Source organism: Phasianus colchicus, chromosome 9, assembly GCF_987193195.1.
Source record: "Phasianus colchicus chromosome 9, bPhaCol1.hap1.1, whole genome shotgun sequence".
Taxonomy (NCBI): domain Eukaryota; kingdom Metazoa; phylum Chordata; class Aves; order Galliformes; family Phasianidae; genus Phasianus; species Phasianus colchicus.
Window position 1 is genome coordinate 11,344,125 of NC_143444.1, and position 24,393 is coordinate 11,368,517.

Sequence of the window (24,393 nt, forward strand, 5' to 3'; positions counted from 1 at the left end):
GGTTTGTGACCCCGAACACGTCCGAGGATGACAGCTTCCATTACTTCAGCTATCTCAGTTTTACAAGGCAGTCATGCTAGAAGTTTAATTCAGACAATCAAACATTCTCATCTACACAAAAGTCTAAAAATCCTAAGAATCATGTCTTTTAACTACAGCCTATGTCTTGTATACAAGCAGCTCACAAAGTAGTCAAATAGATGTTTGTTAGACCCTTCCGATTCAGTATTCATTATCTTTATTGCCATTGATACATTAGACCAGAAAAAAAAAAAGCGCACTGGTGAGTATCCATCTTCCTACTTTTTCCCTTCACCCAATCTTATACCAAGCCCATTTTAATACCATTGTGAGAAAAAAAAAAACCAAACTCATCAGTCACCTGATGGAGTAATTCAAAACTTAACCAAACAGAGCTAATGGGTGAGAATTGAATTGAAAACACCTTGCCTAAGAAAGCAATTTCTTCTCTTCGCACTCCTCAGAAGCTGTGGGTGAGTGCTGTAATCGAACTATCAACAGCAAGGGGCCGTCTGTCCCACGGGCCCCGTGCAAGCAAGAAGCAACAACAACAAAAACGCAAGGGCTGGCCCGAGTGCACTCAGCCCTGCTCCATGACAGGCAGCATGCTGCTGAAAAATCAATGTTTTGACGTTTTCCACACACCGATCTTTAAAAGTCAACACTGAACTTTGGAGAAGAACACAACGCAAAAAGCAGGTTAAGGGGTTGTTACATGGAGATCAGCATTACTCCTGCAGCTAACAGGCCTGCAATCAGCTGAGATCTCACTCTGTCGTGAAGCACTCATGGCTCAGCAGCCAGGGCCAGGAAAAACAAACTAAAAATGAAAACCCCTTCCCACCCGCACTGAAGATCTCCTCCAGAATCAGTGTGCACAGCTACTGAAGATACTCCAGCCATTTCCAAGCCACTTACAGATAATCACCAACCCTTTTTTTTTTTTTCTATAGGTAACAAAAAAACGTTAAGAAATGTTCTCCATGGAAGTTCATCCAGCCAGCAGCTGTGCACGTCTGGCTTCATATGAGAACTCTAATACACATTTGTCCCATGTGGGGTCAGAGCCCAGCACCTCCTCTGTACATTGGGCTTTTCAAAAAGGCAGCACCAGAATTCTCTGCTTTGAGCAGTTTGCATTATAACTGCTAGCTGCCCTAGAAGTACAAGTACATGCATCAGGAGAAACTTCTCCAACCCAGGCAGCCTGCCAAGCAAACAGCTGGCCCTCACTGAGCAGCAATTCAGGGCTGGCCAGCTGGGCACAAAGCAAAGCACAGTGCCCAAAGCCCCTCAGAACTGAGAGCAAAGACAGAGCCAATCTGTGCACATGGAGAAGCACTGACTACAGGAAGATGGGCATCAACCTGTTGGGGCTATTTCTGCATCTTAACTAAGTAAGAGGCCTTTATTTTAATTTCCAAAGAGTCTGTCAATAAGAAAAAGTGATATAAGGAAGGGGAAAACATACATAATGCATAAATATGCACCAGATATCTACAAGTCGAAACTCCAGCACAGAAAAAGAATAATGATATTGGTATTATTATTGATGTGAAAGAATAAGGAATGATTTCTTCATAAATCAATAACAGCATATATTAAGGTTGCATCTCGAACAAAACCATCAATTTACCCAATAAATCTGACGCTAATCTTTCAGAACGTACCTATATATCTGCATAGCAATAACAGCCATCAATGCACAGAATGCACAAGGAGCTGAAACGCATTACCCTGCATAGGGCATCACACCATTCACCTCTTATGAAGTACGGAAGAGGATTAAATTGTTTTTAATTATTCCAGGAAAAAATAATTACAGGAAAACAGTCTGCACCTCACTTTCCAAATTCAAACAAGACACTGGAATGCTACCTGCCCTCAAATGCACGGATCTTTTAACTTCTGCTGCTTTCGTAAAGGCAAAAACGTCAGTCATTTCAGTAGAGAACATCATTTTAGTCCATCAGATATGAAAAGCCCAGGTCACAGCAAATCATATCATAGGGTTGTTTTTGAAAAAGCCACAGAACTAACCATAGCAAGACAAAGCGCAGAGTACAATGGGTTGTTTTACTTCCGCTTACCAGCTACAGAAACAGTAAAGGTATGCCCAGCAACAGCTACAGCCCAGAGTACTTCCTTTAAAGTTGAGTTATTAAACTGTTCTGCATATTTGACAAGCACTGCAGTTTGGTGTTGGTGAACTCAAATGATTTCTAAAGAATGAAAACAGAATTAAATCTCTCTCATCCAAAGACAAGTCAAGTCACAGAACGAAATAACTTTCAGAGGCATTTACCCTAATATAATTAAAAAGACGAAAGATGCCTGTGACATTGCAAAACAGAGGGCTGAGCCTTACTAAGGGTCAGAGGAAGCTGTGCCCAGGCACAAGTGACACCCAGCACGCACCACTATGCGGCTCAGGATGCTGGGAAGGCAGCTGCTGGCCAGGAATGCCAGGCCTTGCTGGCCTCTTCCTTTAGGGCAGGAGCCCAGAGCTCTCCAGGTCATAAGCAAATGTTTGAAGATGTGACACACGAAGAGGGTCAACAACAAAGCTGAGCTTAATCCCTTTGTGTGAAACAGGAATTGGAATTTAACTCTTATATAAAACACATCTCTGACCAGTGAAGTATAAAACTTCCATCAGCAAGGCATTATGCCCGCCATGCTTTTTGGTGTGCTGGGAGAGACAGGAGGGAGGGAAGCCGTGCTTCCCACAGGCTGGATGTAGTGAAGCACAAGGAATGGCTGTGCAGCAGGAAGGGAGCATTAAGGCACCAATCACTGCTGGTATCTCCCCCAGCCCATCTAAAGAGCAGCGGAACCAATTGGTCCCAACTGGCAGAGCTGGAAATACACGGGGCTTAACTATTAGTTAACATGACTCCCATCATTTCTAATTGGATTGCAACTAAAGTCCCAGCGCTGATAATACCAACGTGAGAACAGAGGAGAAAGCCTGCACTCTCCCTTTGCGTGGAGATGGGAAGCAGCTCCCCTGCTGCCCATCAGGCCCTGCGGTCACGACCCAACCTGCAGGCATTGCACCTCGAGCATGAAAGGCCAGAAGCACTGTGCTGTTTCATCACCTCCAGAACAGTCCATAGGCATAGAAAATGGTCACAAGGCCAAATGCTGGAGAGCAGAGGAGTAGTGCTTTTATGGCTTGCTGGTGGATGAGATTTTCACATGGAGATGTCGTCTCGATCAGGCATCTGAGAACAGATGCTAGCAACAAACTGCAGCAAGGCACAGCTAAGCTGGTGCACATCTCCACAATCACTTGTGTCCCATTAGAACTCATGTAACCATTCCTGACACTCATTTGCTTGACCCATTTTTGATAAACAAAGAATAGAGTACTTGAAGTACTTTTCCCCCTTGTTCATCCCATTCTTCCCCAGTCTCTTATTCTATGGTCAGAGGTTAAACTGCTGACCTCTCACCTCCAAGGCAAGTTCCCCCCCTTCTATAAAAGGTTTTTCACAGTGTGCAGCACCCGGATTAGCCCCTATCCCCAGAACAAAGGCCGTGCCTTTGTATGGCTGGTTTGGGCACTGAGTCCGTACATCAGAGGAAGCTGCTCCTGCTTCCCATTCACAATAACTATATTGTGAGGCCTCCAACGCCCCGGCTCACAGCGTCTAGACTTTCACCCAACCAGCCGGCAAAAAGAAAATCCTGTAAAGCACTCAACTGAAAATTAACTATGGTATCCTGCAGGGAACCTGATGAAGACGTTATTTGAACATACGGTAAAACTTTCCATTGTTTAACAGAAAGATAAGAGAAAAACTTTGAGCCTTAAGCTTTAAACAGTTGTAGGGATCAATTCACTCATGGGTCAGTAACTGCATTTTATTAGCAAGCAGCTATTGCTTATGCATGTCTTTAAAATAATACACAGATTATTAAATTATACCCAGCACCTAGCATATGGATATCTACAGAGCCTAGCTTAATATTCAATAGCAGCACTCTAATGCAAAGCTTAAGATATAGGAAAACAAGTGTGTTTTCTAGACTGGACCAAAAGCATTGCATCAGTATTGCCCAGTCTCAGTTCTCTTCAGCAATTAAAAGAACAGAACTATTTGCACTTTGCTATATAGAACTGCACTCAGCACCACTTGCCATCATAAAAAAAGGGAACTCTGAGCAAGAAAGAAAATCTCTGCAGTACAAATAAACCATGGCATTTTCTGGGAAATAACTCCCGTGTTTTTTCACATTTTGTTTCTTTGTAACACTTCAATTTCTATTGAAGTAACACAGACACAAGAAAGTCTTCTAAAGTGGAAGAAAATAAATAGAAACACACTCTTAAAAAAATCATACAAGCAGGTCAGGAAAAAAAAATCAACTATTTCTGAATAGCATTTCAGTGTTTGAATCCATGTATGATTCTATGAATACTGGAAAGAATTTATTATTGCAGATAAATTGGGTTTTTTGCATCTTTGTGGATCTCTTTTAGTCTCTCTTGAGTGTGTATTCCAGAAAGAATTAGCTGCACTTTGCTAGGAAAACAGGCAACAGGATACACATCTGTATGACCAGTTTTAGTAACCTATTTTGGAAAGAGCCAGAGTGCCTCAAAGTAAGAGGCATATGGATTCTGTCTGGTACAGGTCGCTTGATGGGGGAACATGAAGGTGTTTGCTTGTTTTACATACATTTGCTTTTTGAATGTGTTTTTGATGCAACAAGAAACTGGGCAATCATAACAAAATTGTCACTTCTGCCCCTTACCACCTGCCCCATGGGGCCCAGCCACAGTATCAGTGTGTGGAAAACAGCAGGACTGGAGAACCTGGGAACAAAACCACAGCGCTGCCACGGGAAGGGAATGGCAAGAGCATCAACTACCTCTGAAGGCAGAAGAGTTGGGAAGAAGGCAGAAAAGGGGAGATAACATTCTCCATTTCCATGGAGCACCACATACACACAAAGGATAGCTGCTGTCAGACATACAGGCTGCTAGGTAGGACAGCTTCCAACACCTCTAGCAAAAAACACTCAGCCTTTGGTGTGCTCTGTGGTCCAGAACCTCAGCCCAGCCCTATCCCCACACAGCTCCCACAGCCACACCACACAGCAGCAGTGCCCCTATGCCAACACAGTGAAACAAACATCCTTGGGCTCATACTGAACTGCTTCCACCTGCAGTGATCATATATAAACCCCATTACTTTATCACTCATCTCCAGAGCTGATAAACACAAATAACAACAAAGGGGCATTTACTGTGATTAAAATTGCAAAGGCAAACACTTGCCTTCCACACAACAGATGGGAAACGTCTTCTGCCCCACATCTGCACAGAAAGGAACTTCTCAGGGCACAACAGCATTGAGTGTTCAACTCAACATATCAACACTGATTTTTAAATAGGTTGGCCAAATCAGTTTCTAGAAGGGAGATTAGAAAGTAAAAATGAAAACACTTAGATTTAGGTGCAGAGAGGATTTCCAACGATCAGGAGTTACTCACCATATCTCACCTCACATTTAGCACCATAGCCTGACTCCAAACAGGCAAAAAGTGTTCTGGAAATATGCACCACAGCCAATGAGATGAACGACTCCCTTGAAGCTTTAGAAACAGACACAAACTAAAAAGCTGTGGTTTGTGGTTGGTGGTGCCTGTTTCACAGCTCTGTGCCTTGATCATCTTGTTATGAGAAAGAGGGGTACCACTCAACAGCAGCTCCCATTTCTCCCTTGGGTAACAGCGATGGAACACTCACTTTCAAGCACAATGCAAAACATTGTACAGCATCACATAGGAACTGCCATAGGAACTGAGAGCACAAAGGTGCTCAGGTACCACAAACATGGCAGGGGAGGAGCAGGGCAGGAGTGGGCTGGTACCCTCAGCTGTGGACACAGGCACCTTGTTGCGGGCAGGTAGTCCTGCTTTTAAAAAGGGCTCACAGGTTGGAGCAGTCATGTCCAACCTGGTGTAGCTGTCACTTCTGAAAGGCAGAGATCACCATTCCCTGGGAGAAGTTTTCCAGACATTTCTGTCAAACTGGGGCCACACTCCACACCACTGAACTGCAACTGCTTGGCTTCAGCTGCTTTTATTGACTGGCACTGTAACAATAGCAAGAAAGTGGACACAGACATAGAGACTGTGTACACATTAAGGAAAAAAAGGCCCACAGATGTCATATGCAATGAAAGGCACAACTTTTACTTGTTCAGGTGATGTAGAGCAACACCTTTCAATATCTAAGCAGTGGCTTGAAGAAAGAAGGGGGCAGACTCTTGAGAAAGATCTGTTGTGATAGGACAAGGGGAAATGCTTTCTAAGTAAAACAAGGGAGATTGAGGTTGGATATAAGGAAAATTCACTATTAAAATTCATTTTCAAGCAAAGCCAAAACAAAAGCTGAGTTTAAGAATAGATTTGTTTTCCTTCAAATTACACAGCATCTTTAACAAAAAGCCCCAGTCACTTCCTCCCACACACTCTTGCACCCAAAATTAAAACCAAAAATGTGAAGACAGCAAAACGAGGAACCAGCTGCACTAAGATACAGGGGCACTCCACCAAGCTGCTGAGCAAAATGCTGAAACCTCGTTTCTGATGTGGTAAGGAACATTTCTTCAACAGAAAGTTACAAGTCAAACATACTCTTACTGAAGAGCCACTCTGCACATATGATTTGGTTGGCCTACTTTGTCTCCTTCTTTGTCCATATGTTGTTAAGCATCAGCTTTGCTTATCTTCAGAGATAGAATTACTTCAGTTGCTTTTTCACACTTCATGTTCAAGCATGTAATCTACTTAGATGCAATTAATTACACGCATACCATGCTAGAAACATCACAGGTGTTTAGGTGTATTTAATTGTCTTACCTCTAAGATCATTGTCAAGATTGACAGATGCTCAAAGTATTATTTAACTACCATCTCCTTTGGGGCTCTTTAATCATTTTTATCTCAACTAGTCAGTTATACTCTTTAAAACTGCTTATAAAAGCAGAAGTTAGAATTCTAAATTTACAAAGACATAATACTTTAAGCTCTGGTACAACACGAGTCATTCCAAGCATTGCAAGGTCCCATAGCTAAATGTAGGAAAAAGTTACTGAATACAGTTCTGCAGTAAGCTCTGAACAACTGGAGTTTTCCTGTCACACACTTGCATCTCAGTTTCCAGCAAGGAGAACCAGCCCAAGCCACTACTCCAGACCACTTTCAGGAGCTGTTGCCGCAGTGTAACTCCGTTGACCCAGCACAGCGTGTGGGCAGCAACCACACCAGCAGCTGCTTTCTGCTAGCTCAGAGAGCAGAGCACAGGAACACATGCTGCAGGCCTCAAAGAGCTATTATCAAGAAACACACTGCTATTAGACACTCAGTGCAAACACAAAGGACCTATTTTCTGGAAAATGCTATTCAAAGATGTGGCACCGCTTTTCCCCCTTTTCTTCTGAAATTGCCCCCTGGATGCATGTTATCAGGGAAGCTCATTGGGTTTTGACTCTCAACAATGGGATGGTGGCTTTCTGTCACAGTAACATTTGAGTTGGAAGGGATCTTTAAAAGGCCATATAGTCCATCTGCACTGCACAGGGACACCTACAGCTCCATCAGGTGCTCAGAGCCCATCCAACCTGACCTTGGGTGTCTGCAAGGCCAGGACATCCACCACATCCCTGGGCAACTTGTTCCAGTGCCTCACCACCCTTACTGTAAAGAAGTTTTCTTCTACCTAATCTTTGCTCCTCTCCTGGGGTCACTGACACTTGCACCACCACCACTCTGTAACACATACATTTTACTTTTCTACATTTTTTTTTTTTCACCCCCCGTTTGGCTGAAGACCAACATCAGCAAAGTTTGACAGACACCTAAGACTATGCCTGGCCTTCACAATGAGTGTTTTCTTCCTTTTCCATGGGTGTTGCTAAGCCAAACAAAGACACCAATCTTCCACATGCAAGGAGGAAGCACAGACAATAACAGGACACTCAAAAGAAAAAAAAAAAAAAATGAAGAGACAATCAGAGCCAGCTCCATAAACATATTCGAGAGCTGGAAGATTTTGTATCCTATTAATACTTACTCAGTCACCTAACCCTACAAGTTCAGAAGGTACTTCATCTATTGCTTATAAAATAGTTCTCCATTTACTTAATAGCCACTGTTGCTTTTGGAGGGTAATGCCCTGGATTACATGGTGTTCTGTACCACCGTGCCTTGGGGATACATCATCAGCTTCCTGGGCACAGGAATCACTCGCTATTGCCCACAGCAAGGACTGCAGTTTGTAATACATAAAGTAGATGTTACCCAAACACCTGTGTGTTAAATCAACACCTGTAACTTCTAACAGGGTTATACATGCAAACAAATCATTGTTTCACTACCCATTCATTGCATTTGAATATAATAATTATGACATTTGAGAATTTCAGACCCTTCTGGTGAACAAACCACTTTCCCATCGGTGTTATATAGTAAACATTCCCTTTAGGAGAGTCGAATGAAACTGAAAATATTTATTTCAAATTCATCTCCTGGCTATTGGTGTTGAGAGGAAATCTGAGAACAGAGTCTGCCTCAGCCTGAGCACGCACATTTGCAATGCTTACATTATCCCACTATGTCTAGTTGATACACTGTAGAGTTAAAAACCCTCCAGAAATCTTGTTGAATAAAAGTGAGCATTATGGGGTAATTAAACTTTAGAACTATTGATTTATATTTCAAACGTGCTTTCTTCGCCTTCTATGATGTATTATGTTGTCGTAATGGATCACTAGCATTCTGCCACAGGATTATTAGTTGAGGATAACGCAGAGCAAACACTATAATTTCTATTTGATTTTCATACATGACATGACTTCTAATATCCCCGTGAAACAGATTAATCAAATACATACTGCTGGGACTACAAAAAAATATATATACTGGGGTTCTGGAACATCCATCAAGAAAGGTACTTCCTCACTTTCCCCTAACACTTAGCTGCTTCCTCATCTATCTCAGGCCAGGCTGTCTGTATCTGCCCCATGACTCACGTTGTGTTCTCACCCGCCAGCACAGAGCGCCTGCAGTAACTGCTGTGCTAAGGAACATACACTCCTCCTCCACATCTCCAAAGCAACATTTACCAAACATAGATACGTATGTATGTATATATATCTAATTTAAAAAAGAAAACAAGAAAGAAAATACCCAGAACATGCTGGTCTTACTGCATGCAGAGTGTTTCAAAATATCACTCCATTTGCAGCCATTGTTTGTGCTCTTCTGGCACATTTTGTCCTAGCAGGACTTTGTGTCTCACTTGCTGAGCAACGAATGCTTCAAGGCGTGCTGACAACTAAAGCAACTGCTTGTGCTCAGCTGGGTAACTCCTAGGGCTGATGGGCCCAGGAGCAGAAGTAACTTCCATCAGCACCACATTGCCCTGTTATACTAAGATACAAGAAGAATGTACAGGATGCACTTCTGTTGGCTTTTAAGGCACAACATGAGCCACTCCAATCTGACTCCTACACTGCCCCATTAAGTTCCTGCAGGAAACCGGAACACCCATACTAGGGCCGTGCAGCTCCTGTACACAGACACGTTTACTAAGCACAGACCCCACACCCAGATAACTATACAGCCACAAGAACTCTCCAGGCCACAGACACGGACAAACTGTGATCCTGAACATTGACTCCCTGAACACTGATTCCAGCTGAACAACTGGAGGCCTTATACATGAGACAGTACATGAAGCGCATCCACTGTTAAACCAGAAAGCCAACGGGGCTGCTGGGTAGCACTGCTGAGGAGAGCACTCATCACAAAACGTCTCCATCGGGTTGCAGGATAGCACACAGAGCATTTTGCAGCACACAGGAAAGCAGTGCCAGCCCAAGCTGGGTACAGCAGCCTGCAGGCAGCCCTGTGTGAGCACAGCTGTCACCAGAGGGGAGCTGCAGAGAGCAGCGTCCCATAGCTGGCACCAGCTCACCTCCTGCAGCCGGTTCCAGGGGCTCTGAAACTCCCAGTAGCTCAACCAGATAAAACAATAGCAAAGGTAAGCTCTTCATTCTCTCCAATAATAGGAGCTGAAAGCATTTCTGTTTTGTTCATCGTTGAATAAATAATGCAAATTTTCTCCAAGGACTGCAAGGCCTGACAAATATCATACGACAAAGCATTTTTTTTTTTTTCGCTGGATCTGCCAGCATCTAGCAATGTCACACAGAATTGTTTATTGCAGAGGAAGATAGTCACCATCGCTGGTTGCCAGAGAACTCAAGGCATGCTGAATTCTTTTTTGTTTGTTTTGTTTGTTTGTTTTAATTTGACAATAGGAAATGCTTTCAGCCAGCAATGTATGTTTTTCAACCAGGCACTTAGAGGCAGTTAACCCAAGCTCCTTTTTGGTGTTCTTTTTTTTTTTTTTAATTTGCATTGTGTTTCCACAGCACTGATTTCTATCACAATAAGCCAAATGCAAGCAAATATATTATAAATAACTTCCTATAAAATACAGCATATTGTATCATGATGTGCCATTCTTTTCCCGTAGCTTCTTTACTAGCTACACGTTTTACTTGAGCTGACTTGTCTCCCCAGCTGACACATCAGCATCATTAAGGCAGCCCTTGCAAGGCATTGCAGGGCTCTGACCCCACACACAAACAGATGCGAGCATGTACCTCCAATGCATGAGGCAGGCCCACTACCAGACTAAAATGGATTTACTCATCAGCAACTGAATACTCAGCAACTTACCAATTTAATTTTATCTGTCCTGGCACACAAGCACTTTCTCATCACAGCTACCTGGGACACAACAGTACAGTTGAACTAGCAAACAACTCACCAGCTCTGAGGAACCTTTTTGTCAGGCAGTGTCCACAGCAGGAAGAAGCTACGTAGAAGATGAACTCTTCCCCAGACAAAGTTTTTTTCAGAATGTCCCATATTATATCATGATATCATTAACTGTTTTCAGATCTGTAAGTTACTGCACGACATCAATCTAGTATCATTACACAGGATCTTGTACGTGCAATATGAAAATACAATTTATGTCCAAATGCACCATGCCTTATAATCAGCACAAATGACAGGTGTCTAACTTTCTGTTCTATTTTACCCCAAGGAGATAAGCTTTACTGCATGAACAGAAAACTGGAAGGCTCCAGCTATGCTGTTGAATCCATCTCCTCAAATAATAGAAGTTAACAAAGCACAGAGAAAGCTCCAGCACTCTGAAGCAAGCACAGGTGCAAAAGCCATCACAGAAACATGCTATGGGAAGCTGGAGACAACAGCAGCAAATCAAGCATTTTATTTTGTTTGTAGATCCGGTAACATGTTTATTTTTAATAAACAAACTCAACCACTTCAGATGAATGCTGGGAGATGAAATAACAGCCAGTGGATAGTCTGGAAAGCCCAGCAGCTCCTGCTTCCCCAACACATGTGAGCAGCTTCCTGCTTGTACTGTACCAGCTGCTGGGCGCATGTCGCATACAGATTCCATTAGCACAATAAATAAGTCCTCGATGTGACAAGCATCTGAAGTCAGATAAATAAGAATTTCTTGCTCCCTATTAGAATGCAAGCAAGATTAATCACTCTGCCGCTCTTTCCCCTTCTGAGCTTAAGGAAAAACACAACAGTGAATGGTTACATCTACAGCAAAATACTTCAGCTGTGATGATCCCTCCATAATGATTAGAACTTGAAATTATCCTTGCAAGTTAGTGAAACACATCTGAAGTAAACACAGAAACCCACGTGATCTTTTCAGATGAAATTTTGCACTTTGAGCCAAATTATAATCTGCATCAGAATACCCACCCAAACTTGAAAAGAAATTAGACTCGTGTCCAAAACTGCAACAGATGTCATTCAAGGGTGTTCTTCAAGTCCCCTTTCTAATTAAGAGTTTCATACTCGGACAGTACCATTCATATGAGGATTGCAAGCTCTGCAGATGAAGACAGTGTGACTGAGGCGCTGCTTTGGCTTCCCTAGCTCAGGAAGTCCAACACAACACCCCAAATCTCGTTCAGACCTTTTCCCTCCCTTACCGCTTCTGCTTTTTCTCTTCCTTCCATATGAAGTTCACCATCAAGTTTTTATCTCTTCTCCTAAACTAGAACCATATGATATAAGAAGCCTTCACCTACACAGTTTATTTACTTCCAAATGTGGAACCACAGCTCCAAAAAAACCACAGAAAACATCAAAAACAGGTAGAAGTTACTGCTTAGAGCATTTTAATATTTCCTGTCACTTAGACTCTCCCACTTCTAGTACGTGCCAGTAAATATCATGATTTATCTGGATCCTGGAGTTACCACAAGGCCGACTACTATAAAAAAAAAAAAAAGAGTTTATTTACACACTGATTGCAAAGAAGTGCTATGCACAGATTACCTTACCACACAGAGTTATTTTAAATAATAAAACTAGCACTTCCCTGGGAGAGCTTACTTCAGCTTCAGGGAGTTTCCTTTGTTTCTGGGTTGCTTGTTTTCAAGCTTTCTATTAGCAGTCCATGTAGCAGTTATCTTCATTGTCCTGATCGTGTTCTGCTGTATTTACAAACAGAACGATCTTTTCCAAGCTGTAAGATGAGCATGTGTGTACTGCATCCCCCACTAGAGTTACAAGCGGGAAAGAAAAAAGAACTAAAAAACGTAGCTGTGAATCAGAACACAAACCCCATGCTTCAGCTTTGTCAAGTCACTGCTAGAGAGAGGTGGCGTATGGCCTTGCAAAAAGCATTACAAAGCTTGAAAGCTCAACCAGTTCACAAAGGTTTTTAGAGAGATTTCAAATCCCCCATAGACAGAAGAAAAGCCATTTAATTCCGTACAAGGACAGCTATCACAAGAGCATATCTTCTCAAAAAACGACAAACTCTGGTGCAAGTGGGACTGCGCAGCGCGTGGGAGGGCAGAAGCACGCTGACATGAGCCCAGAAAAATTTGTGAACTCTTAACACTTGTGAACGCAGGCAGTTTGAAAGCCTGCAAACTGCCCCCCAGGCAGCCATCTCAAGCAGTCAAGTACCAAAATGAAACGAAAATCAAAATTGAAAAATGCAGAGGAGTTTCAGCTTTTATACTGATGGACTACATCACATAATATGATTTGTCATTTGGGGATCATGTTTACTTTCAATACTATATGTCAAATCTACTGCATTTTATACAAAGTTCTTATAGCACATAAGTATTTGTGCCACCACAGCTGGGGGCTGCCAACTCCCCCATGCTGCATGCAGCCCCAGCCCACCTGCCCCAAGGGCTCCTCTCCTCAGCAAGGCACCCAGGCAGGAGGAGCACATCCTTGACCTGCTGCTGTGCTCACCATTCCCTCATCCACATGTCCATATCTGCACCCACCTCCATATTACACACACATCCAAGAACGCCTTTAAGTTGGCAAAAAAAAATCTATAGGAAATAAAGCACAGAAAAGCATTGAGTTGTGCTTATCCTCACAGTAGCAAAAAGGTTAGAGTAACTAACCCTCCTTTTCTCAGCATCTGAGGAATGAAAGAAAAGGAGAAGAGACATGAAGACACCCATCTTTATCCTAGATGCAATACCAAAGTTGATTTAATTGCTTTTGCTCACAATTCCACAACACCCACTCTTTGCTAGTGACAGTCCAAGCATACATGAAAGCATTGTTCATAATCTGAAGAACCTTCAGAGTAAAAGGAAGAAGTTTGAGTCTAACAAATAAACTTATTTAGAGACAAGCAGAGAGCGTTAAATTATACAAAAGATTGCCAGTTACTAAACTTTGTTACAGACACATTCCATGCACGTACGTGAGGAAGCTTGAGCCACACGCAGACTCTCACACTCTGGTTTTGTTAACACTGACAAAAAAAAGCCCAAACTCCATCACTGCACCTGCATTTGCTCTCTAAACACCCGCATCACGCTGAACAATGGACTGAGCAACATGCTGGTCAGTCAACAATCCTGTGGAGAAAGCAGACTAGATGAAATGCCCTCTTCCAAGCCTCTTGGGCACCACCATTGGAAAATTTCAACAGCCAAAATAAGAAAGCATTATGTGGAAGTGGCACTAACCTGAAAATCCAACGAGGTTACCAGGGTCACTGGGGTGGTTACATTTAATGAAATGGCTAAGGAGGACAGAAAGGAAGCCTCCAGTTTTCACATACAAAAGCTGCATTTAGACCTATCATCAGATAGGCCATGTTGGAAAATGGTGCTGTACAAATTAAGCATCTTTAACTGTCTATCAATGTCAAGTGAACTCTAATGTGTTATGAAATTTCTGAAAGTCCAAGACTACAAATAAATACGAGACTTGTAAGAAAGTTTATCCAATTCATAGCAATGCATATTTGCCCTCCATAATCTTCATACTTGAACAATATTAGAGACACCTAACTTTGGGTAGACCAAAGTAGTGAAGAGGGTTGGCAATGCAGAAAGATTATATTAAAAGTTCTGGTCGCTCTTAAAAAAAAAAGAAAAAGAAAGAAATATTGCAGACTTCTTGATGCATTAAACTGATAGAATTATCTTTCTCATCAGGTTCAAGTGATGCTCTGAAAAAAAAAAAAATACTGCAGAGGAAAAGAGTTATCTGATCAGAAAGTTACACCCACAGGCTTACAGTGTTTGTGGTTAATAAACACCTCTCTACAGTGAAGAAAACAGTTACTAGAAAAAAAAAAATTAAAACAGTGCTTGCTCTACCACAGTCCTGCAATCAGTTGTGGAAGGCACTTAATGAAAACCCTACCAAAGACAGACAGGTTACCTATGAACAGCATTGCCAACTGCACTGAACTTGTTCTCCAGAGTCAGGACCTTCCTGGAAATACCTGTCATATTAGTGCCTTGTAGATAACAACCAAAGCCCACACAAAGAAATCTGCATCTCTGTCGTAGTTACTGGATTTCATTCAGATAGTTCTCAACTCTGGCAGTATAGAATTAAACCCATTTCCATGGCTTTTCCTTGAAAACTCAGCAGTAAGAACAACTTTTAAAGAAAAGCGAACGTATAGATCTTGCATCACTAACACTTATTGTCATTCTGGTACAGGCAAGGAGTTATTCATGCAATTCACCGCTAAGTTTCAAGGCACCTTCTCCAGAATTCATGCATCTAGCCTTAGAGGTATAGGAGGCACCACAGCATTTAAAGAGGAAGTAGAAGTAAAGCAATCAAGTTTCAAACCGTGTTCAAACAAGGTTTAGCAGAAAACAAACCGCTATTTCTAAAGGGTTTTCAAGTAATACTTGAACAGCTTCAGTCAGGTCTAACGAGTCTGGACTCAGATTGAAACTGTCAGTGCTTTAATTCCCTGAATCTTAACAGCACATTCCCAGCAGAGCCTTTTCAAGCCTTGAATTCTCTGTTGCTTTGCGTACGTGCTATAATTGAAGAAAATGGTGCAGCAAATTGTGCTCTTAACCACACAAACCAAAACCAGTTTGAGTCACTCCTTCTTGGGAAGCTGTGGACAAAATTGCAGAAGATTTTCTGTTCAGAGCAGCCATTGCATAGAGCCACCTTTCTACTTCTAGGTGCTACTTGCATCGCCTCTGCATTGGGCTTCCGCAAGCCAGTTTCAACTAAATCAGTAGAGAGTAGAGTTGATAATACAACTAAAAATAACTTTTTCTTTATTTAACCAAAATAAAAGTTCAGCTGTAGACATGCATATACATGCATATGGTTATATATGCATAAATATACAATATTCAAAACATAACACTGGAATTATTACTCTGGGCAGATCCCATATTAAGAACTCCGAAACATCAGTTTCCCAGAAGTGATTTACTTCCCACTATGAAAAATGTAACAATAAAAGAAAAAAAGGAGCTGCAGGCTGCTTTGGTTAGCCAGTGCCTAGGCTCAGGTGCAGTAAAACACTTTGAAGAGACAGGGCAGTGACAACAATGATCCTGCTTTACATGCAGCTGCCATACCATCATGGACCAATAGCCTCACACATGGCTACGCACTCCAGAGAACTATAAGAGTGCATTACTTCTGATTTTCAGGAAGGATCATTCAGTCCAAAAAGCAAAGATCATGTAAATTCTTTCCCCAGCCTGATCTTAAAACACTCCAGTTTCTATATCTGCTTCCAAGCAATCCTTAGGCCCTGCCAGAGACAGTTTAACATAGAAGGCCAACTGCTTATGTTAGAATATGCAGATATTGTACCTGTTACTTGCTTGTTGTTCCCCCAAAGAAAAGCATAAGAAAGCATTAATGAAAACTTGCAGATGCCTGGGGGACCACGTCCAACCTTCTGCTGTACTGCACTATCAATACTGCAGGCCAGAGCTGCAGCTGAAGCAGTGGGCTGGTAGAGCAGCTCACAGAATCACAGAACCACTAAGGTTGGAAAAGACCTATAAGATCATCCAGTCCAACCATCCACCTATCACCAATGGTTCTCGCTAAGCCATATCCCTCAACACAGCATCCAAACGTTCCTTGAACACCTCCAGGGAAGGGGATTCCACCACCTCCCTGGGCAGCCCATTCCAGCGCCTGACCACCCTTTCAGAGAAGTGGTATTTCCTAATATCCAGCCTGCCACACAGCAAACCATGGTGAGCAGAGCTCAGCTCATTCCTAACTTCTTCCCGAGCCGCCTTACACATTCCCCAAAGAAGCCAGGCTGCTCAGTTACAATGTTTCAACACGTCATGAATTGAGGATTACAGTTTTGGCCAGGCTGCGGAGGACTGGCAGCTTTGACATCAGCTACAATGTGACTTTCTCGAAGTCTTATTTCCTCCCTTTGGAATACATGCTACACCGTTAAGCTGAAATGCAACTTTCAAGATACTTAGAAGCAGAGTAATATCAAAAGTGAAAATAGAGTAAGCACCACCTCCTGAGCTGGCAAGGGAACCACGTTCTGCTTCGTGCTAGCAGAAAGCATTAAGCTCTCCTAATAAACTTATCTTTTTGCAAAGAACAAAGGTTATCAACAGCAGCAAAACCCACACTACTAGTTTAGTGGAGCCTTCAGTCACAGGAACACACATTTAAGAAACCCTCTCTTATCCACAGCTCCAGAAATAAGAAAAACTTAGAAGTAGTAAAATCGTCCAAGTCTAGCAATACTGTTGTGTTCTCCAACAGCTTAAAGAGGCAGAGCAAGAGAGAGCAGCCCCAAGCATCTTCTGCTCAGTCAACAACACAGTACTGAGAAATATATACTCAACTAAGTAACTCCTACGTGGCAGAAAACAGACAACTGACACCGAAATACTAACAATAGGTCCAGCTGTAACTAATGCCACAATGGCACCACTAAGCCTATAACCAACAAGGAGCTACCTGCCATATGTGGAGTGATACATTTATATTAACCTACATGCAAGCTCTGAACAGTCTACACCAAGTAGAAAGTGCTGTAAATCATTAGTGGAGTGATTTAAGATCACATTTCATAGTAAAAATAAATGCTGCTGCATTTCATGTATGCAAGATCCTTTAGAGCAGGAAGAGCCCTGGGACATTGTCAGATCTGGAAAAATTAGCATTCTTTGAGAGCTCTGCTTTAATTAAGAAGTTACCTAAAATTACTCTTCCAAGGAGCATACTAATTTTAACTGCAAAATTTTTCCTCTTGTCAATTAACACTGGCATACAGCATGCTAATAAAAACATCATCTTATTAGCAGCTCCACAGTCTGGAGAGCTACCACCATTTTTATTTGTTAGAAGGGATATAGGCTGGCAAAGGGAAATTAAAATTCAGGAGAATGCATATTACAGCAAAGCTTGAACAGAAAAGGCTCAAAGATACATAGGTCATGTTAAGGTCTTCCCCTCCGCTAAGTCGGCTTCTCCTGCTGCTCGCTCATGTGGAGAGATCATCATTTTATGGCTGTGATATTTCCACGGCAACACTGATGACAGTGATGTCGCAAATTCAGCCCTGACATAGCTCCAGGATCAAGTACAAGAGCAGATGGGATGCGAGGGAGAAAGCCCCTATTTAAACACAAATCTCTTTCATACGAAATAAAGGCTCGAGCAAAGAAACAGGTGACTGGATCACGTCTTCAAGTATGATATATTCAAAAGATTATCCTAGCATGAAAATCTATTTAAAGGCGAGACCTACAATGCAGGGTAACTGTCAAATTTGTAAGGCCGTCTAATAAACCAGCGCTGAAAGCTCCCTGTTTAGCATGACCAAGCCTCGTGCTTTGCTTCCGAAGGGGCAGCGCAGATAAAACATTTGTATCCCTTATGCTAACCCCTTCAGTAGTTAGAATATTAGGGTATATTGATTTCATACATTACTGTGCTTGCACTATCTCGTGTAAATATAATGTCAGGCCTTCACTGGGAAGTTCATTATCTGAATTAGATATAAAATGAAAGAAATAAAGAAGAATCCCACGTGGCTCACTAAGTACAGGAGAATGGTAACTAGAACATTCCATCAGTATGGTCTGGTTGGCAAAAAGAAACCACACATAGGTCCTCAGAGGACTCATACAACAACCCATACAACACCCAGGCTGCTGAAACTCCTATGAACTTCTTTCTGGTCACACAGCACAGACTCAGATGTTGTTGGCATCCCTCCTCGTGGTCCCCCCTCCACAGGTGAACAGCAGGACTGAGAGCATGGTGATCAGAGGTGGAGCAGGAGATGAAGCACCCACAGCACAACTACAAAGGCAGCCCCGAACCACATCAGCTCACGGCCACAGCTGCATGCAGGCCCAAGCTGTTCCATGAAGAGCATGTGGGCTGCCCCACAACCAACACACCATGTCTGCCCAGGCAGACAGAAGAAACAATCCAGCCCAGAGCTCACAAGTAACAGAAGGCAGTTCCACACAGCAGTTGAGGCAGAGGGTTATTGGTTCTCGGGAGGGAAAGGACAAAAGACAAGTCGAAAAAACCTTCAGGAAGCAGCTGGGCCTGAGTGAGACTCCAAGAAAGGAAGTCAGCTAAAGGCACTCTGCAAGAAGCAGTGTTACTAGGAGTGCTCGATGGGGACTGAGAGCAACCTATGAACTTAGCAAGGTAAAAATTACAAAAGGAAGCAAGCAGAAAAATGACATGCACCACGACACAAAACACAACACAGGAATGACCCAAGCTAAGGAAGTCAGCTTAACTCCCCCAAACCATGAACGTGCTAACAGCAAATCAGTAAGGCAGGCAATAAGCAGAAGGATGTCGCTGGTCATAAAAATGTGGAAATAACCAAGGGTAGCAGCAGGACCGAGATGTTATTCCACAACTGAATGACAACAGTGTTATGAGGAAGAGAAAATGAAAGAAAGAGCAGAGAAACTTGAGACATCAATAATAGATAGCATACAATCCAGCAGGTACAGAAAAGCCTGCTGGGACTGCCAGGAAAAGAACTGAATAGCCCCAGCTGTTTTGCTTCAACAGAAACATTCTTCATAGACATATTAGGCAGGTATTCTTTACACCACTAATGGAAATGCTGGCTTAAGGGATGAAATAAAAAAAAAGGGAGTAGCTTGGGGTTACGTAAGTGTAGTGTGCAAGGGCTTCTGTTGGCTTCTAACTCAGGGTAGTAAACTCAGGAAAAAGCATCCATTAGCACAGCAGGATAAGAAATACACAGAATTTGAAAGTGTAATTGATCATACTTACAACCACGATTAAGACACAACTGTCACGGGCTAACAGGACTACAGCATGACCCCAACAAGACTTCTCTCCCTGTGCTTCCAAAAGGCCAACAACCTTGGATGATAACATGAACGGAGTTCCCCCAAAGCAAGTTACAGAGGTCACTTCCATTTCAGCACAAGCAAGCTCTTTACAGGAGATGCAAAAAGCCTCTCTCAGATAAATCCCACAGTACAAGAACTCTTCACCGCACACCTGCGGAGATGCAAAACCAGTGGCTAATATGAGCACATGACAGAGCTCACTGCTGGCTGCATCACGTATCGTGCCAAAGCATCTACCAAATACAAGCTACAAAGAAGGTTTATTTCTGTTATCCAGGAGAGAACTTACTTCCTAGTGCAGCACTGACTAAATGAAGAGTCCTCCGACAGGCAGGGGTCAATTGCTCTGATAAAGTGAAGTCATACATAAAATCCACATTTCCTTAATAACTGTACTATCTCCACATTGAGCCCAAGTTTTGCAAATTAATCCCTTAGAACAAAAATACTTTACTACCAGGCAACCAAAAGCGATTGTACAACAGTAAAAAGATGACAACAATAAATTAACGCATTAGTAGATTGAAAAAATAATAAAGCAACCACAGTCATTTTCTAACACAATCCAAATGCAAAAGCATTTCATAACATTAAATATAACTAGGGAAAAAAACAAATGAGCCTTTTATCATCTCTCATTCCTATGATATTGGCAAACACAGTACATTATTACCTTCATTTTCAGATGCTTGGCATTTCACCTTCAGTACCAAATCAAAGGTACGTTCTGGATTTTCCCTAGAAGAAGCAAACAATTAATCATACTGGTGTCTCATGCAACATAAATCATTTTCAACATCATAGCAATCAGAAAGATCAACAAGGTGGAAAGGTGATACAAGAGGCGTAATGCCAAAGGGACCAACACACTAAGAAGCTGATACAAGGAAAGGAAAAAGGACTGCTCACCCATCTTTAAAGACTGAGCATCACATAGGAAAACTCCACAAGGGAAGGACCTCCAACCAAAGATCCTTCCCCCATGGCAGTCAGCCCTTAAATGATGTCTAACAAAAGTGCAGTCAGGCTCCACCCCTCCAGTCACATAGGTGAATTGCCTTCACCTGTGCTCCCAGGGCTGACTGGGTCCTTTCCCCAGGTGCTCAATCAGTGGTTCAGGTAACTCAACAGTTACCATACATACAGCGTTACATCATTTCTATTCTATTTGTCCAGAAAACATTAAAATAAACTAAAAGTCAATAAAATTAGAAACCGCATTGGTTCCTCCTTAGAAATAACAAGCCATGCTGCCACGTACAGCCTTAAAAAAAAAAAAAAAAAAAAAAAAACAACATAAGGAAGATAAATACACTGGTTAGCTTGTCTAATGATAATGCCACTGCCTTATACATCAAGACGGTTTTTCAGAGTCTCCATCATAGCACACTTAACCCCCCCAGCCAGCCCTACAGCAGCACACACCTGACAGTAACCACTGCAGTGCTAATTGCAAGGAACACCCAACCTAATCCCAAACCAAGCAGTTATTGAAATAGCTCAAACTGTCATTACCATGCTATTGAGCTCTCTCTCTACCGAGCGCACTGTTATTTATATTAAAAACAAGTGGTATAACCGCACCCGTATCAATTAGCTATTTAACCACATTAAAGGTTCACACTTGGGTTCCCTCCATGAGTAATGCCCCACTGAAGTCAGCTAGGGTTGTAGGTAGGTGAAAAATACAGGATTTGGGCCCAGGTTTCTGTAACTCAAACTGAAGGGTGCAGTGAATTAATACCCTGTTGTTTCTTTAAAGGGAGTTCTGACTGAAATCCAGGAACAGAGTAGAGGGAAAACCTCAGCTGTCACAAATTAATGGATTCAGGCCATGCTTTTACTGACCTCAGTACCGTCATCAACTAGGACACGCAGTCAGAGTCTAACTGAGGTTAGAGAAACACAACCCGCCCATAGACTCGTGTCATTTTTTAAAGCATTTAGTTGGGAAAATCCTGCAGGCAGGAGAACAGATTCTGCACTGAGTTACAGAAACCCAAGCCCAGGATCTGAGCGCTGTACGCCAGCACTACAGCCAGCTCTTGTCCCTTCAGGTTTGCGGTGGAACTGATGAGGCCTGGCCATCTGGAAAAGCAGCCACAAGACCCTTCCTTTAGGAGAAGTGACGTTTCCCCACAGTGTTACCCAAGCTGAGGTCATTTACCCCAGCCCTGTTTCCAGGCGGCCCCACCACGGTGCACCAGGTGCAGGAGGCAGGGCAGCACTGCCACGCAAAGAGCAGCCCGAGGGATGCAGCAGCAGCAGTCACGCTCCCCATCTCACACCGCACCAGCCTCCCCAGAAAGCCGCTAAGTTTGCTCTTCACATCCCACTATGCTCAGAAGTGTCAAAAACGTGTTAGAGTAATCTGAGAATTGTCAGACTGCCGTTTCCTTTCCCGCTACTACTCCGTGCCCACTCATTCATCATCCCCCCGCATCCAGATTGTTGTCAGTTCACAAATACGCGAGTAACATCTCTCAGCTCCCGCTTTGCGAGGGGACGGCTCCGGCGCAGGGAGCGGAGCAGCAGCACGGCGGCTCGCCCGCCGCACGCACCTGCGGCAGCGCAGCGCCGGCACAAAGGCCGGAGCCGCAGAGCGCATCGATCTCGGGCAGCGCGCGGGGCCTTTGTGCCCGTACATCGGCACGCCGCCCCGCCACCATTTCGCGGCCGCTCGCGGCGGGCGGCTCCCGAGGGCACGACTCCCGAGGGCACGACCCGCCCCCCGGCGGCCGCCCGCCCGTCCCGGAGCCGCTTCTCTTCGGCGGCCGCGGCGGGGCGAGCCGGGGGCAGGAGCGGGGCCGCCGCCGCCGCCTCCCCCCCGCGCCGCTGCCGGGCCGGGGGCTCCGCGCTGCCGCGCCGCCCCGCTCCCCTCGCCCCCCGCTCCCCTCGCCCCCCGCTCCCGGCCCCGCCGCCTCCCGCCCGCCCGGCTGTCACTCAGCGGCCGCGCCGCGCCCGGCCCCTCGCGCGCTGCCGGGTGGGCTGCCCCGCGCCTCCTCCCCCCCGCCCGGCGGCCCGCGAGGCCTACCCGCCGCGCGGAGCCCCCCGCCGCCGCCCCCACTCACTTGAACCTGCTGTCCATGGTCACATCGCGGGCCCGGGCGGCCGCTCCGGCGCCCCCGAGGGAGAAGCCCCGCGCCCGGCGGGGAGGAGACGGCCCTCTCCCTGCGGCCCGGGCCGGCTCAGCGCTGCCGCGGCGGCGGGCGGCGGCGCTGCTGCGGCGGGCGGCGGCCCATGGCTGCTCCGCTCCCCCGGCTCGGGCCGCGACTGCACGGAGCGGCGGCACCGCCTCCTCCCCCCGTCTCTCAGTTCCTGTTGCCGCGGCTCCGGCACCCTCTGGGAACCAGGAAGCTCCGCGGCCGCCCGGGGAACCGCCGAGGCCGCCGTCGGCCGGACGTGCGGACGCCTCGGCGCGCGCCCGAGCCCCGTGCCGCCCGGCCCCGTGTGCGGGGCGAGCGTGCGGGACGGGCTCCGCGCGGAGCCGCCGCGCTGCGGAACGCGGCCCCGTGTTCCTTCGCTGCCGGGGCCTTTGCGCCCCGTGGGCAACAGCCGCCCGTCGCCCGGCGGCGCCCCGAGGGGAGCCCGGGGTCGCGCTCCGCTCCCGCCCGGCTGCCTTCCCTTCCTTTCCCGTCCCTTTGAATTCGCTCCGCGCACAGGAAAAATTAATTTCGTCGTGCTAAAGGTCATAAATTTTAATTTAACCCGCGGTAATTTGCTTGGCCTTGCTTTTTACCGAGTTCTAAACGCTCTCCAAAACTGCTGAAAAAGTAATGCAGTGGAAAGAAGTATTGGAGAGAACGCACAGTCCTGTAAACACACATGAAAAGCTTTATACCCCCGAGCGCTCTCAGTGAGTTTGGAGAGGGAGAAAAAAATAACATTCTCCTTGAGTGCGTTCCAAGCCGCGTTTGCCTGCCATGCTCTGAGAGCCAAACTCCCACCGCCGCCGCTCCCCCAGCAGCACAGCAGCCAGCAGCACACCGCCCGCAGCCCGGCCACAGGCACAGTGCTGCTCGCTGCTCTACTCCCCGAAAAGCAATCCCTGCATCAGCAGTTGAAAAAATAAGGAAAATTCAGGCCAATTCGATATTAAACATATAAAACAGCATTAATGCATTACTGCGGCTGAAAAAAAAAAAAAAAAAAAAAAAATCAAATAACCAACAGCCAGGAAATTACATGTACTGGATTTTCCAAAGCAATATTGTCTTGGCTTTGTTACACTTCCTACACACCTCACAGGATATAGATTAAATAATAAGAAAACATAGAGAACGTGCAGTGAAACCAACTGGAAGTTCCAGCAGAAATCTCAACGTGGGGATTCCCTCGATTTTCAAGCACTTACTTTCCCAGCCTCCATTTTACATTAATTCTTGGCTACCTTTAACAGACAAAATTTGCAACAACAGCTGAAGTATGAGAAAGGATCCGGGGCTTTGCATCCTTAACAAATGACCATGCATTTCATATAGCATCTTGTTTTCAGAAAAATCCTCACCCCAGCACTGTACAGGAGAGGCCCTTGCAGCAAGCAGCTTTAGCACACGACTGTAAAATTCAACTTCTTGCTAGGATCAATCTGGACTCTCAGGAGATGGGAGGCTGG

General features: G+C 44.6%; 1 protein-coding gene across 2 annotated transcripts in view; it reads right to left on the minus strand.

The window, feature by feature from the left end:
- DENND1B (DENN domain containing 1B) overlaps positions 1–22,984 on the minus strand; it is a 147,436-nt gene extending 124,452 nt beyond the window's left edge. For both annotated transcript variants that reach the window (XM_031595804.2, XM_031595803.2), the window contains exons 1-2: positions 22,850–22,984; positions 20,452–20,516 (exon numbers count right to left, since the gene is read on the minus strand). In XM_031595804.2, coding sequence (XP_031451664.1) covers positions 20,452–20,516; positions 22,850–22,866 — 82 coding nt within the window. In that variant the 5' untranslated portion in view covers positions 22,867–22,984. The remainder of the gene's footprint in view (positions 1–20,451; positions 20,517–22,849) is intronic.
- Between the last annotated feature and the right edge of the window lie 1,409 nt (positions 22,985–24,393).